At 43.6% G+C, this 17,004-nt stretch overlaps 1 protein-coding gene across 2 annotated transcripts in view; it reads left to right on the top strand.

Moving 5' to 3' along the window:
* sh3rf1 (SH3 domain containing ring finger 1) overlaps nucleotides 1-17,004 on the top strand; it is a 29,748-nt gene that overhangs the window by 985 nt on the left and 11,759 nt on the right. For both annotated transcript variants that reach the window (XM_076726719.1, XM_076726720.1), the window contains exons 2-3: nucleotides 284-792; nucleotides 16,321-16,596. In XM_076726719.1, coding sequence (XP_076582834.1) covers nucleotides 409-792; nucleotides 16,321-16,596 — 660 coding nt within the window. In that variant the 5' untranslated portion in view covers nucleotides 284-408. The remainder of the gene's footprint in view (nucleotides 1-283; nucleotides 793-16,320; nucleotides 16,597-17,004) is intronic.

Genomic DNA, 17,004 nt, shown 5'->3' with positions numbered 1-17,004 from the left:
TAAATTAGATTAACTTGCCCTTCAACCCTGTAGTCGTTAATCTAATGGCAGACAGGAGGACAGCGGCTTTATTTTACCAGCTCATCACTAATCTACAGTATTAAATGTGTCGTGAATGTCAGTTTTTCTAACTGTGCCAACTGACATATAATATTTCCCATGATCAATAAATGAAGCAACACTGCCCTGTTTCAGCTATATGTGATGGCTGTTGTATGCATACCATGAGCTACTTCTTATGTGTGCATTTGATTAATTTGCATGTGTTGACCCTGGTTTGTAGCTGATGCCGATGCCATGGCCACAGCCGAGGTATGGGAGTGACGTGACAGAGCTGGTCCTGCCTACGAACAGAAACCTTGTCAGCATCATGTCTTTCTGCTGAAGTGGGGGCAGAACACACAGAGAATGGACGAGTCAGTATTGTTGGATTTGCTTGAGTGCCCTGTTTGTCTGGAGCGACTGGATGCCTCAGCAAAGGTTCTCCCCTGTCAGCACACCTTCTGCCGTCGCTGCCTCCAAGGCATCCTGGGCTCACGTGGAGAGCTGCGCTGCCCAGAGTGCCGGACGTTGGTGGAGTGTGCCGTGGATGAACTCCCCAGCAACATCCTTCTTGTGCGGCTGTTGGATGGCATCAAGCAGAGGCCTCGAAGGGCTGGTCCTGGGGCAGTAGTCTGCACAAATGGTACGTCTGGAGGAGCCGTGGCCAGAGCGCACAGCAGTGGAACAAGGGACCAGGGCACCCCAGGAGCACAACCCCAGCGAGCTCAGGCTAAGAGCACCCTTGTCCGGGTTAGTATACTCACTGTGAATGAACATGGATCAGTGAGCATGATTCTGTTTCCCGTTGTTAGGGTCAAACTGAAACAAAACAGAGAAAATCTGTGTGGATTAAAAGCAGCATGTTGCATTACTGGCTCTCTAATCTTTGCTGCGGATTAACTGTTATCATGGTGATCGGAAAGCCAGCCAGTTGACTAGCAGCCCAACATTACTAATGTCAGTGATTGAGAGCAGTTAATAGTTGAGCCAACAAATTATTCTGTTCTGCACGGACTGCAGCTGCGCTTTTCCTGTTAGAAGGTCCTCAGTTCTTTCTTAGCAGCTGACAGTACCTTATGCCAAAGTCTTTCTTGTTGTACTTGGAATCCCTGCTGTAGTTTTGCTTGTGAATGTACGTGAGAAATGCAGGGTGGGACTACAGGGTGGTTTTATCTGCAGTACTGAGAGGAGTTGTAATGTATAGTTGAAGAAGCAGGAGAAAACTGTGACGTGTTGGGAGCCTGAGTTTCAGCAGTTTTATTTCAACAGATGTGAGACAGAGATGAGCTTTTAAACAGATATGGAAATAGGAAAATCATATCTTAGATTTATCTTTCAGGGGTTGATTTTAATGTGCTTTTGTCCTAACAGTTAGGCAAGATGAAAGCAGGTGCTGAGGCCAATGAATGTTACAGCATATCTTGCTTTGGTATATTTGTGCTGTTTCTATGCTGTTTATTTAATCTGTATCTCTAACAAGAACTGCTTATTGTCTTTATTTTTTTAGACTCTCCTCTGAGAATACCCAGTTAATGATTGTGTCTCTGTATTAGTTATAAAACTCAAAATCACGTTTGTGTACTAATGTTCTACTTTCTCTGAGCTGCCCAGATTATTTGAGGTGGACTTTTTAATATGGGAACACACTAGAAAATATAACACCTTAATATTACAAAGAACTAATCAAGATTATTAAGATTAAGATTCTAAACTAAATCTTTTGCTCATACTTACACTCACATCACACTGAAGGTAGTATTTGTGATGGTATTGCTTTAATATCATTGCATGGATCCAAAAAAAGGGAGAGGGCAAAAAAAATGTGGACAACACACGGGCCCCTTGTTGAGCGTCTCTGGTCTCCACGCAGGGAGGATAGTTTAGATGAAAAGATGTCAAGGTCTTGTGTAGAATCACTGGAATGTCAAAGCGCTGATAATGCCTCTGCCTAGCCATGCAGGTACCAAGATCAGAGACCTCGCTGTAAATCGGTACTGGGGGACCCGCCTCATTTGCCATAGTATCACTTCAGAGGATACGTGCTCATTTCAAAGCTGTTTGTGCATCGTGGAATTTCCCTCGATTCTACAAAGCCTGTTTGTTGGAGTTAAAAGGTGGACACTTGAAACTGCCACGTTATTTCAGGTTTTTAAGATTGACAGTTGATTATAATCTCTCAGTGTAGGCTCAGAGGGTTCAGTCCTCCCCCATGCACACAGTATATGAAGGTGTTTTGTCTGAGTCTGTATAATTGTGAAGTGCATTAAAATGCCATTTCCTATTTTCCTTGCATTTCCAACTATTTTGTACAATGTCATGTTATTGACTAATGGCATTTCTCAAGTCTTTTCTGCCATCACAAGGCATCCACTGATGCCCGAGGACAAGAAAAGACATGGCTGTGCAGGTGTGACGTTTTTAGAACATAAAAGACAGAGATCAAAGCTCTTGCTGATTGCCTAGTCTGATCTCTGGCCAGTGCTCCATGGGGACTGAGCGCTTCACTGCCCCCGGGTGACACCCTCAGTCCCACTTCTTTGTTGTTCGTCCTCTCTCCCCTGATTTTTGGGGTATCTGAAGGCTTGAAGCAGCTCCTCTGGTGCAGTGCCCCTGTTCAAGCAGAGCTCCACCTCCAATTCTTATATGGCCAGAGAATGGCCGGGAGGGGGGAGGCGGTGGGGACAGCCTGACAGATGCACAACAGGGTTTTGTTTCGGGTCCCCTCTGATCTTACTGAATGACCAACACGTGTAGAGTAGCCAAGAGTGTGTATATGGAAGGCTACCAGTCACAGAAGCTTATGAGTGTTAAGTGAAGGTGTCACGACCAAAAGGGACAAATGCTTAGTGTGTAACCTTGCACAGTCAGCTATCTGCCCCTCCTCTTGTCATCTCCAGGGTTGCTTGCAGCTGTTTGACACTCTGGCCCGGCATCTCTTTGATGATGGGAATGAAAAGCCACATCTTGAGTGTAGTGCCGTGGTTGTCCGGCCCTTCACAGTCAAGTTGATGACTCACCTCCATGGTGCTCCGTTACATGGATGTTTTGTCTTCCCGTTGGCCTTGTTGACTCATATAACACAGTATTTTGTTCACACAGATTGAGAACAGATAGCTCAGTGGTATTTTTGCGTGAGAGCGAGTAAAGCCATTGGAGCTGTCTGGAAGTCAAAGGTCAGGGTTCAGGAGTCATGGCAGTCAGGGGTCGGAGCCAACGAGGGAGGGGGGAGAGGAATTAGAGGATTTCTGGGGATGTCTTCAGTTATCATTATGGTCCACTGGAGAGTTGAGCAATTACTCCCACAGACTCAAAATATAGCTTCTTTTATGATAATTTCTGCCTTTGTCATAAAACTTTAGTGCTTCTTTTTAATGGTGTTGTGCTTAGGCCACAGCTTGGCTTACATTTAGAGCAATAAATGTATAAATAAAATAAGGCTTTAATTAAGAATAATATATTCACTCAAATACCTATCGGATGTGAGCGTGTATGTGCGTCTGTCTGTGTGTGTTTAGTTGATGGGAAATGAGACTCTATTCTTTTCTAAGCTCTTGGGGATGTAATTAGGTCATTGTCTCTTCTTTGGTAATGAGAGCGGAGGTTTTTTTCCCTTTTTGCAGGCCTCTTACATTTGATGGCCTCCTTCACCTGCCATTACTTTTCATTATCTTCAAATCCGCAGAAATGATTCTAAATAAACAGGAAGCGAAACATAGCATCTTAATTTAGTATTATTTGCCGCTGATTGAGGGAAGTTTTCTCATGTTGCGACCCTCAAGACATTATTTTTTTTTTGTTTCCCAGTTATTTTTATATTAAAGCTGCGGTGTGTTTTGTCCTCTCTCTTTGTAGTTGATTTATTTCTTCAGAGAAGAAGAATGTTGTTTATGGGTTCCTTATGGAGCGGTATCTCATTAAAATTCCTGTGCGCCTCCCTCGTCTGAGGTCGATGAGTCACGCTGGCCCTCTTTGATGACATCATATTGTTGTTGAAGCCTTTCCTCTTGGCCGGCTGGCTGACCTCTGCCTGCGCGACAGAACCCCGTCATTACACCCTCACGCTGCCCACATACTGGCAAACACATACTTACTGCTTTCCACTGGGAATTTTTCAAGAAGGCTTTGGTCTATTCATTCCTGCTCTCTCAACACACTCACACTTTTCTCTTGCCTCCTCTGTATTTCCCACGGAGGTCTACAAGTAGCCGTGACCTTCTGGACAGTGCGTGTCAGGGATTTTGGAGCCACCTGTAATTTTCTCTTATGAGACACTGTCACAAGCTGTATTTTTCCCATATTTCAATGTACCTCCTCCCTCCTTTCTGTCTAAATCCAGACTGGAGCCTGTTAAAGGTCTAATGAGATTAGAGTTTATTAGACAGTGAGTCGGCACTGCTCCCCGTTCTCCTCTTACTGCTGACTGCTGACTCTCATTCAGCGGAAACAAAACACTTGTTATTTAGTGAAGCAACCTGTGCGTCTGTGGTTGCCATTATGTGTTTTTACACACTTACCTAATGCACTTTCACTCAGTTTGTTTCTTGTTGACGAGTCCAGTTTTTCACAGCCTGATTCTAAATTATATTTCAAATGAATGGTTTCTGACTGTGTCCTTACCTTAAATTTCCTGGAAGCAGGTGGTTAATGAGAGAGTTTCACGCCACCAACTTATAGGTGCAACAAGATGTGCAACCCAGAAGGTTTGAAATGTATTTCTTTCATTTCCTTTACCACCCATCACGTACAAACTCACAATGGAGCGGAGCTTATCCCATCGTGAAATCGGCAAGAGGAGAGGTACCTACCTTGAACAGGTGAGCAGGCTATTGCACTGATACATAGATGAACATATATGTTTTGGAAAACATACAGCGAATGAGTAAATGGACAGTTATGCTGTGGGGAGTACTGTCCTCCATGTATGGGTTTACATGATTTCCAAGGAGAAGTTTGAAAGACCTAATCATGTGATTAAGGTGCAGCCAAGGCCTCCTCATTGTATTGTAACTCTGCCCTGCTGACGTAGGGTGTGTTGTCTTTCTGGGCTTTTAAGATTTGCCAGACAGATAGAGGAAAGAGTTGACTTGTTTTGCTCTGTCTCCTTTTCACATCTTCCCCCAGACAGAGTAGGATGTTTTGTGTTAGTGTGTGAGTGAGTCTCTGAGGAATGCCATGAGTAGTAGCAGGTCACTGTTTCTCCTCTAAACATTGGGCTTGTCTAGTCTCGTTCCACTTGCCATCTCACGTTCACCTTCAGTAAACCTTCTATAAGTATCAGCATGTATTCCTGTGTACTTTTGCTGTAAGACATGCAGTGCTGTTCTTTGAGTCACAAGTAAATATGGTGATTTAAAAGGATGGTAGAGGTCTGCATCTGCCATATTCATAAAGTCTGTACTTCTGTTGTTAATCAAGTTGCAGTGATGTGCCTCTGCACCTGAAAGCCCCAGGGCAGACTCAGCTTTAGCAGTTGTATCTTGTTGCAGGACATCTTTTCATATTCTTTCAAAGTGCTAGCCATGTGGTCATAACTTTCTGTACATCTTGGACTGCCTAGCTCTCTGTCAGCTCAGGATTACATTTAATCTTATTTTGTAGGTTTTGTTAACAAAGATGCTTTAATGTTTGTTGTTATTTCCAGTGCATTTAACACTGAATTCTGGGTGGTCCACCAGCTAAAAATGTCGCATTTGTCAATGGCCCCCACCCCCCTTCTTCTTTCGACCATATCTCATCTCCTGCCAAGTCTGTCAGCAAGACAGTAGTAAGGGAAGCAGCCATGACCTTCTTTACGGCTGTCCTATCACACCTGTGGGGGCCGCTGGCAGTCTTTCCTCAGCACTGATTTTATATGTGTGAAGCAGTATCCAAGGTTCTTCAGGAACAATATTTCAAGAACCAGCACTTATCAATAATTTGTCTTACAGACCACTTTGACTGTGCTTGCCATCATATAATAATCCATCTTATACCAGTCATTCCAGTAATTTTTCCTGGCCTGGGTGATAGGGGTTGACACAAAAACAAATGTTTTCAGTGGAATTTATTATTTTGACTGTTTTGTCAGCTGTTTGACAACGTTTGTCCCCTTGTGTCCCCCCTTATTCCCAAAATGCTCTTAATACCTGCCTGGCCTTAACAGAGCAGTTTGACCTCTCACCCTGTGTTGTGATTGGTAGGCCAGGATTGGTCATCCATGGGCCGTTTGACTGCTGGCATGTTAAGTGTTTAGTTCCCATCCCTAAGGCAGAATCATGATTTGCTGGGAGTTTCGTTTTGAGTTGTTTGACCTCTGACCAGAGAACTATTACTGGCTATTCATGCATCTTCAAGCAGCAGCCCTGCTGCCTCTGGCTCACCTTGCTGCTGCATGAGAGATGTGTGGTCTCTGACCTCCTTCTGAGATGGGCCAAAAATTATTCTATCAAATATTTTAAATGATTTCCTCAAATCTCTGTCCTTTTCTTCTGTAAGCCGCATGTGTTTGCTGTTCTGCTATGTGCTGAGAAGTTTCCTGTTATTCTTGGAGGCCCAGAGGTGCAGTTAATCTGCCTTTGTCCCCAGAGTGACATGTTTGTCCCAGCTGTGAGAAGATACTCGGTATCCGGTACTTCAATTCAAAGCAATCATGTTTTTTTTTGTTTCTGTTTTTTGTTTTTATCTGCTGTAATAAGGACAGTATTAGTAATAATGCCCAGACACATCTTCAATCAAAAGAAACTATATCTTGCTCCCTAAACCAGAAGTCTGAAGTTGAGGTTGTTTGTGACAAGTGATTTGGATGTAAACAAAGTACAACTGAGCTGCAATGGGAAACAGAATTGCAGGAGTAAATGGTTGAAAAATGACACAAATCTTGCAAACCCGGCTACTGAACTCTTCTCAGTCACTCCACATGTGTGGGGTCTGTCCTGTTGACAGTGTGTGATTAATTACTGAAGTGGACTTGAATAGGGGAGAGCACTGACAAAGACTTGGGGTTTCTTTCATCCAGACTATGCTGTCTGCACGCACACCCCACCACAAGCACTGACTAGAGAGCTACATTCACACTCGTGTCCCATCATGAGTGTTCTGATTATAGGCAAATGTACTTTGAGCTAAGTTGTTTTACACAAACACAAACCTAGCCCTCTGTGAGTTTGGCCTGACCAAGCCAGGCCAGTGTTTGTTTTAATGAGTCACAGCCTGGTTTTAGATCCTCGAGGGCCCTTATACAGTGCACACCCACAAAAACACAGGTGTGTAGTCAGTACACAAACAGCTCTGTGGCAGCACTGTGTGTTGAAATGTCAGCACAGGTTTGAGCCAACTAGCCTGTATTTCTGTTCTCCGTGGTAGGAAGGTGTGATCTTCATGCTGAGCGTGTCAAAGCCCATTAGCTCCCATGTATATGGATGGACATCCTGATAAGTTTCAGAGGCACCAGCATCTGTCTCTCTTTTCTCCCCAGTGCTTAATGGTATTACTGTGGGCAGAGTAACCACAGCAACCTGGATTTTTGCAATGTGTCTGCCTGTCAAATATCTCTAGTCTTATGAGGCATGTTGATGGGTCTGCCTCTAATGGCCGATGTGGCCATGATCAGGCATCACCAAGCTAGACGTAAAAAGCATAGATTCCTTACCAATACTTAATTTTATACTCACAGTGCTGAGCTTGTTTTGCAAAGGGTAAGCCAGAAAGCTCTGTCCGAGCAGGACTGGCACAAACGAGTTAAATGGAGTAATTGCTGTAATAGAGTAGTTCTGTTCAGGACTAAGCACTCAGCAAACCTTTGCAGAAGAACAAGAAACTAGCAAGGGCCCCAAACTCTGAGCTCCTCAGATTTACTCCTCTCGTTTCAGTACGTGATGCCTCGTTTTGCATTCAGTGGACATAAAGGAAACCTAGCAGCTACATGTTACATCTGGGTTGAGTCGAGCGTGGAATGGACAAACACTCTCACACACTTTCTTGAGGAAGTGAAAAATGGTCAGTGCTGTGCTGCTTCTTGAGTCAGAGAACAGATGCAGTGTTTGTGCCTTGGCCCTCTGCCAGACCTGTGTCAATATCCTGGCTTTGTTTGTCCACTGGAGAGGCGTACAAATACCAGCCAATGCAAGCAAATGGTCTTCAGTTGCCCACTAGTCTGACATGTAACACTAGATTATTGAGAGATAGGCACGCATATGAGAACAAGTCACACATTTAACAAAGATAACTTGAGACAACATAGCAGTGCCTATATAACAGGTTTCATTTGAGATTCAGCCACTATAGAGTAGGTAGTTGTGTCCAGTTCCTTGTCAAATTTCCCTCGACTTGCTACTCCCTTCGTAAATCAAAGTCAGCCTAGGGAGAGCAGAGCAGAGCAGGTGGCTCACCCTGAATGACTAAGAGGAACAAAAGGCCACAGACACTGCACGCTTTCACCAGCACAGTGGAGAGTAATGTGAGGAAATGCTTAGTATTCAGCTCATATTGACTGGTACTTAATACACAGATACTGTGAACTAATCCCTCTGTAGCTTGGATACAAGCTAACTTCCGATGTGTAAGTCCTCTCTTAGCGCTCATCCAACTTATTAGATACCTGACAAATGGTATGATCACATTGCTAATTGAAATAATGCCTTCTACCCAAATGTTAGATTGATTAGTGAGGTGCTTATTCAGCTGCCAGTGGTACTGCAGGAAAACATTTGCATTGTGAACGATGCCCTCTAACGTGCTCATACAGTACATTTTGCATTTGTTTGACTGATTTTCTAATCTGGTCAATAGAACTTTAAAATAGAAATGCAACGCTGATCATATGCTAGTCATCACTGACCCATCGTGTGCCCTTCAGTTATTGCCTGTCTCAATCATGATTGCTTTAGATAATAGATTAGTTAGGGCTACTGATCCAATGTCTGCATGTCTGTGTCACAGAACCTTATGATACTCTAGGTTCTGGATGGCAGGTTTTGCTCCCTCTGCCTCATTTCCTTCTCAGTCTTTTGATCTCACATTGTTTCTCCCCCCTTCTCTCTCTAGTTTGCATAGCTTCCCTGGTCTCTCTGTATGTGCTGAAATGTGAGTGGGTTCCTGTGAGAACCGTTGTTAAGCCCAGTGTATGAACTGGCACAGAGTTAAAGAGTTGTGTTCTTTCAGTTTTTAGTCAGACAAGCAGAATGGGTGATCCCAGGGCCACCCAGAACCAGCCTTTACCTCTCATCTGAGGCCAGCCAGGTAAAAAAAAAAACCCAGCTCATACACATTAGGCTACACAAGAAGTTGTGGCAGTTCATGTGCTAGTGGTTTCGTGCAATTGCATTTTCACAGTAGAGCCTACACATACACCCAGACATACGAGAGCTTCATGAAAACCGCATGTGTGACAGCTCTACAGTGTGTGCGTACGCTCTCCCATAAATCCATACTCCCTTCCTGCTAAACTGCTTTCTTTCTGATGACTAATCTATAGCTTACTAAGTGCACTCAGCTCAGTAATGTCTCGATTGTATGCCCATGTGGTGAATGTTTTTATAGACTCCACCACCTTAAGACAGAAATCTCAATGAAGTTCCTGGTTTTGCACATGTCAGCCTTTAGGGGTCTGTATGATCAAAGCCATTCTTCTTGGAGGTGGGATAGTCTAGATTCCCATGCGCCTGAAGGCTACACCTACAAGGTGGCATTAAAACTGTAGATTGCTGGGGTCATCGAGTGACTGTTAACCCCTGAGATCTGTTTGCACTCCGGGGAGTGGCGGACATTGTCGCTCTTTAACTGAGAAATGACCCAGGAACAAGGAAGAACATCAGGAGGAACAGGAGGAGAGTTTCAAGGGCTTTTGAAAACTTCCTGTTCTTCTCACATGTGATCCATGCTTCCATCTGGCCTCCAGACTGCTCTGAGTGTTTTCGTGCCCGTTGACTAATGTGTGGAACCTCATTTGCTATGTAGTGATGGAAACAAACAAGCACAGCGAGTTGTAATAGGGTAAAGCTCTTGGAAAGCTTGAATGGTTTACTGCCTATTTCCCTCCTTACAAAATGCAGTCAAGTAGATAAATGATTCTCGCTTCACTTGGGTTGAGTGCTGCTTAGATTTTATTGATTCTGATTTCTGCTTGAGTGTTTTTTGTTTTTCGTAATTCTGCTGCTGGCATAGTGGAGCATTGTCAGACAAAAAACATGGGAAGTTTTAAGAAAAGAAGTGACTCTGGCTCGACATTTTACCAAATGGAAAAGTCTGTTTTTGCTAGTGAAATCAATATCTGCCAAATTCAATAATTTATCCCATTGATGCACAAACCCTGCAAATCCAGTATTACCATAGCACAATAATGATTTTGTTAATTTACAAAAGTTCCCACACTGGCTTTAATAAAACCAGACAATTATTGGAAAAACTCCCTCAGTGTATAACGCACAATTGAGTTTAATTGACACTTAAGCGTTAGCTGATTTTTTTGACATTATGGCTTTACTCGGTGACATAAAAATTGGTATATTCTATACTATGCTGGAGAAGTTTCATGGTGTTAGAAGGACTTTTTCCTATGCATAAATACTTTTAGTGAGCTTTAGAGATGGTGGTAGGTGGACTTTGTTACCTTTGGACAGAGCCAAGGAACCTGTTTCCCTCTGTCTCCAGTGTTTATGCTAAGCTATGCTCTCTGGCTGTTGGCTGTCGTCTCGTATTTACAGAACAGACTTTCTCATGGTATTGATCTTCCCATCCAACTCTTGGCAAGAAAGCAAATAAGCGTAATTCCCAAAAGGTCAAACTATTTTGTTGAGGTGGTAGCCCATTAACTTCACCAGTGCCCTTTGCACCATCACTGCACTCTCTCCCAGAACTGGACTCCGGATTCTGAATGACTTTCTCTCACAAGAATCACAAAACTGTGAAGAGACCCAGAAATGGCCTCCAAAAAAAGTGCTCCTGTGTGGAGTTTCCATAGAAACCAGAGAAAGGAAGTTTTTCTTTTGTCTCAGACTGAGAGCGAGACAACAGCTCCAGATGAGTAAGCTGTCTTCTGAGGTTCTGCTGTGACAAGAGCTGCTCATCTGAAAGTCCCTGTATGACAGCATCATTCGAATATCAGTGAGTGAAAGTTGGTGGTCTGTGGCCTGTGCTAATTAGGGTTTTTTTCCTTGATTGAGTCATTCTTGGTGTTCCTCGTGTTTATGTTTTTTGGACATACTGGACACACCCCATTGTGATCTGATGGGAAAATCAGAGACCCAAGAGGAAAACAGATGTTCAGCTCTCATTCACTACCATTGTTTTGCTCAACAATGAAGAAATGTATTATTAACATTAAGATAACAGATTTATCCAGAACTGTATATCGAATTGACCTTGAAAAAGACATAGAAAAACAGGCTAATTATATGAAAAATACAAAGAAAATTTAAAAATTGTTAAAAAAATACCACTATGTGCACGATTTCAGCCTCTGCTCTGATGTTGTGTACACCATCTCTTACCCAATTCTGTGCTTGGCTAGTTTAATTGAATTTGGGTCTCTTTCTGGCTGCTGGTTTTCATAAACATGATATCTCCACCTTTTGTCCGCCTCTCTTTGTCTGTAGCCCATTTCCTGCATTTTACACCGAGAAACCCTCAGGTTTTTAGACAGTGTGGTGGAGGCAGCAAAGAAGCCAGCTCTCTCTACAGTGGTCATTAAAAAAGCCATTAGGAATCAATTTAAACTAATGCAACTCTAATGGAATCAAGATGGCCCACGCCTTCCAAATTCCTCACTACCATCATGTGTCGGTGCTTGTACCACGATGTTGGTGGCAAGATGTTCAGTACGGTGACTTGGTAATGAACAACAAATGTCCGATGGCCACCTGGTCAGTGTGGCACATGCTGCTTGTGCTCCCAGTGCTTGAATGTCTGACATGTCTTGGCCTGGACGTGTTTGTAGAAGGACAAACCAGACAGACTACCCCTTGGCCCCCACACAAGGCACACTGTTTTGGCTGTAGTACCCCCTGCTCATTCTCAAACCCCTGCAGAGCTCCTGGAGGTATCCATATGGGAGTGGAGACATGTCTGGCACTTACACAGAGGGGGTAAAGGTTTCTGTCTACTGTGGTTACACACCACCCTTGAACTGCTGACGGAGCAAAATCTACCTGTAACCTTTACTATTTCCCAGTAAAAACAAAACTGACGTACAAGTGTTATGTTTGATGACTAACAGATTCATTATTTATTTTGATTTTCTTGAGCTGGTTGGTTGTCAGCAGTGTGTTGGATCTGAGTCTGTAGCAGACCTACAGGAAGCCCATTTGCTGGTTAAAACACCTCTTTCAAACAGTGCTGTGCAAAGGCAAGCTGTTAGTGTAATTATCCCCATTTGACCTACTCCGTCCTCCACTGCATGCATGCATGCATGCATTGTGTTTTTATGCCTGTCTGCTCACTGGTTGTTGACATTTGGCTGTGCTGTAGAGCAGAATGCTGGGGTAATTCACTTGTAATCCAGTGCTGTGGAAGAGAACACTATAACAGCCAAATCCCCTTAGCACACAGGTCTAATTGCATTATCTGCAGTACAGGAGTAATTGCACACACCAGCTGATGCTCTGCACAGTGGGCATAACCTCTCCCTTTTCCTCTTGCTTTCTCTACCTTTTTTTTATTTGTCTGTCTCTCACTCATGCACACACGGGTAGGTTAACAGTCTTGGAAGTACCATTTGCAGCATGAAAAAGTGGAGGGTCTAAGGATTGTCCAATGTAAAGATTTCCAGCAAAGCATTGAACGAGCACAACCCACTCATTTAGCCCCCAAAGGAAAATGAGAGCTAACATTTTCCGCTGAATGTATTTAGAGAATTCATATGTGTGAACCTTGGCTTCTTGTGCTTTGCTGGGACTTTTCTGTCCCCCCTGAAGTTAGTAGGAGGAGGCACTGTTCTCATACAAAACTCCAACTCCAGTTCTAAGACAGCACCTTGGTCAAGGGCACTGACAGGAGAATTGACCCAACATACATGTTTCTGATGTCAGGGGAACCTGGAGCACGTGGAGGTCACCCACACTAACACATGCAAAGTCCGTACAGAAAGGCCCTGCCATGGTGAGGCGACAGAGCTCAACGCTGAGCCGCCATGCTTCACAACTCAAAACGTGGTGCGAGGAGGTTGTGAAAGCAGCTGCCTGGTGAAGCCTATTTAATTGACTGTTGTATCGCAATCTGTGTTTTTCCAGCTGATACGGCGTAAAGACGCATTAAATCCTCAAAACATTCATTTCAACTGATAATGGGCTTTACTGTTCAGCATATTTATCATGTCAAGCAGTCTGAGAACCAAAATATTTGTGTCACCAAATCATTGTCGGCTATCTTAGTTGACAGTCCAAATGCTACAGCCTCGAGAAAGTTGGGCTGCTGGACAGAAATATATTTTTTTAAGGGTTAAGGTTAGTTTTTGAAACACCAGATTTACAATTTACAGATTTACATTTACTTACAAGATTTAGGAATGACGTTGGTGAATCTAACTAAATGTAAAGTGAACAGAGCTTTAATACATAACCTCATCTGTAATGTGTGAACAGTCATGTCAGACAGATTTTCATTGGTAATGATGGTTGTTTAACAATGAAGACAGCTCCTCCCACGGTCCCACACTACTTCACAGTGTCATCAAATTATGTATTTTACTCTGATTTTTTTGACTGAGAGATCCCAAGCAGTGGAAATTACATACTGTGTATTTAAATCTTTAAGGCTAGAAGTCTGATACAGCAACAAAACAGTAGCTTATTCTCCTGTATAATTACTTACATAAACGTTCACTGCAGATGAGGACAATTGGAGAGGTGCAGTGAAGGAAAAAAACTTGCTTTGCCCCTCCTTAGACCAGAGAAAGTCTGTCTCATATTGATGTCTTTTACCAGGCTTTGTCATGCAGTGATGTACCTTAATATAGTCTTGCCCTGCCCCTAGGGAGGGTTTAAAAGTGATTAAAGCAAGGAGGATCTGTGTGCATGATTGTATGTTTATGTGATTTGTGTATTTGTCTTTCAAACAGCCTGAGATGAAACATTTTGAGAGCATTTATGTGGTAGCAACTCTTTCGTTTTCACTCCTGTTGGAAGCGCAGTCCCCTGTCCTTTCCAGAGGGGATGTTTGGTCAGGACTGATGGTGCTCCTTTATGCAGGTCCACTGCAGACACAACAGCACTGTCTCCATGGACACAAACCGGATATTAACCCCCCCAGCCATCACCCACCCACACCACCTCTTACATCCAGAGGCCCCAATAGTCAGCCTCTCGTGATTTTCTCTCTCCCTCTCTCTCACTATGTTAAGTCAAGTGAAACATGGAAATGTACCTCTTTTATGATGCCAGGACAGAAGATCAAAAAACCAGCTCAGAAGTAGGCAGTAAGAGTGTGGGATCAAAACATATTCCCCTGCCAGCAGTGAGTTTGGTCAGTGTTATCCAGTACAACACTCAAAAAAGATAATTGCTGAACTAATTCAATAGAAATCTTGAATTCCTGCCAGTCTCACCTTGCCATTCTAGCCTACAGAAATGAAATATTGTTCTAATACAGTGTCTTGTACACGCAGAACCTTTATTTACTAACACCTTTTATCAGTGGAATAACTTTTACCATGCAACAAAGCAATTGCATAACAATGCTGACTTTGAACACTGTGCTGTTACCAAAGGTTTTATTAAGTCTTGGCCTTGCTCTGCAAACAAGTGCTTACAAACGTCACAGTTTCAAGGGGACAAGCATTTCATATTTACCATGTAATTAGATCCCACTGGCTTTGTGTAGCTTGAACCTGATCTGTCATTTGCAACAAAAATGGCAGAGCTTCCACTTTCATTTGCATTTTCATCACGAAACTCCCTGCCAGGCCTGGGTGGGCTCAAAAGCCCTGTTTTCCCCTGAAAGGAGCCCCAGTCCCAGTGCAGTGTGCAGGGGGCTGCAGTACCCCTCCTCCCACCTCTCTCTCCCCACAGGCTGGACCAGCAGAGCCAGAGAGCGATTGGCTCTGTGCTTTAGGCTGTGTGATTCTCTGCAGCAGGGTAATGTCACCCTGGCTCACCATCACGGCTCATTCTGTACTTTTATTCTCCTCTGAGCCTTTAAATGGTTCATTAGCCTTTAACAAGACTGCAGAGCCTGCTCCAAACTCTGCGTTAACCCCTCTCTCTCTCTCTGGCTCACTTTCTCTCTCTGCCACTATCTGCCTGAGTTGTAGCCAATTTTCTTATCACTGTTTATATTCTTTGTTGACTCCACACTTTCTGTTCAAGGCTTGAGATCCAGTGAGTTAGTAGTGTTTGTGATTCTGATCACTGCGAAAGATGTCTAACAGCAGTGGGATAAATGGTGGGGGGCTGGTTTGGACTGAAGCCTTCCTCATGGACACCCACCCTGAATGGAGTACATTGATGCTTCTCTATCCTGCTACTCCCCCTACTCGCTGGCCCTCTTTCCCCAGATTGTCATTCCCTGAATGGGCCTTTCAGGACTCGAGGCTAGCAGGCTGAGATACAAAACCTTCCTCTGCAAGATAAAGGGACAGAGCCCTGGGCCCTCTGAAGGCGTTAGTCAGCTAGTCACAACCAGCCAGGCTCATCACACTTAAACTGTGAACTCACAACATAGATCTTTTCACTATCAGGGAACAAACAGGGCAGTTTACTGTGGAAACATGCAGTCACAGATTTCTGTATCCTTTTTGTTTGCGCTGTCCAAAAAACAGGCTAGTTTTATTTCCCATAGGTCCTGGTTTCTAGTTGATTTGGGAGTGAAAAGACTGACTGTGAGCACTGTTTTGAAATCTGATGGCTTTTATATGGACTGTTGTCTTATGTTGTTGTGGTGCGTCTTTGGGGCCTCAGCTCGGATATTTTCAATTTCAGCTGTTCTCGAGAGCTGCTCCAGTACCTCTCTGAAAAATGTGCTCTCAGTTGGTGATTCATTTTTTATGAATCCTGCAACTAAGCCTGAACTACATTGACTTCACAAAGGGAAAGCAAAGTCGTTTTCCAAAGTTGTGATACTTTTTTGAGATTGAAAGTTCGTTTTTTATTTTTATTCTTGCATTATTTTTGTCTTTCCACTACTGCAGTTTGTTATAACTTTTCAAAGCTGTGACCAACTTTCACAAGCAAATTCAGTATGCATACCAATTACACTTGATTTTGTTCTCTTTTCAGTGGAAATACAGTACAAACACACGGCTGGTTAGAATAACCGTGTAGTACAGAACTGGAATGCAGTGTACATCTTACGCTCCGTCTCTGTTTGTAGGGTGTACCCCAGCTCCCTTGTGCCAAGGCGCTCTACAACTATGATGGCAAGGAACCAGGAGACCTCAAGTTCAGCAAGGGTGACATCATCATCCTGCGCCGGCAAGTGGACGAGAACTGGTACCACGGGGAGATGGGCGGAGTTCACGGCTTCTTCCCCACCAACTTTGTCCAGGTCATCAAACCGCTGCCGCAGCCGCCACCTCAGTGCAAAGCTCTGTATGACTTTGAGCTCAAAGACAAGGAGGCAGACAAGGACTGTCTGCCCTTCTCCAAGGTGAGACACAGTAGCACTGCAACACCCGCAGTTCTGCAACGTGGTCACTGTAGTAAAACAAAAATACCTCTCATTACAGTGACACTCTGTCTTCTAAGCATTCATTTTCTCAAGTTATGCATGTGTTAGAATGTAAGGGCTGTTAACCGAAACGCCCAGAGAAATGGTTTATATTTTGAGCCAGACTTCTTGATGAACAACTGTAATTAAGCTGGACAGAATGAATGCCATGCAGAGCAAGGCACGGCTTAACTACAGTAATTGAGTAGTCATGTGTGTCCAGCTGTTTGGGTCATACTTTGATGTTTTCGTATTCTGTCATCAGCTGTTTATATGCCACATGAGCAAAAACAGAAACAAGCTTACTAAGTAGTTTTCCAAGCTGAAATCCATGCAGTAGGCTCCAGT

The sequence above is a fragment of the Chaetodon auriga genome, chromosome 3, assembly GCF_051107435.1.
Source record: "Chaetodon auriga isolate fChaAug3 chromosome 3, fChaAug3.hap1, whole genome shotgun sequence".
Taxonomy (NCBI): Eukaryota; Metazoa; Chordata; class Actinopteri; order Chaetodontiformes; family Chaetodontidae; genus Chaetodon; species Chaetodon auriga.
Note: the sequence above shows the minus strand (reverse complement) of the source record. Positions and strands in the feature narration are given on the sequence as shown.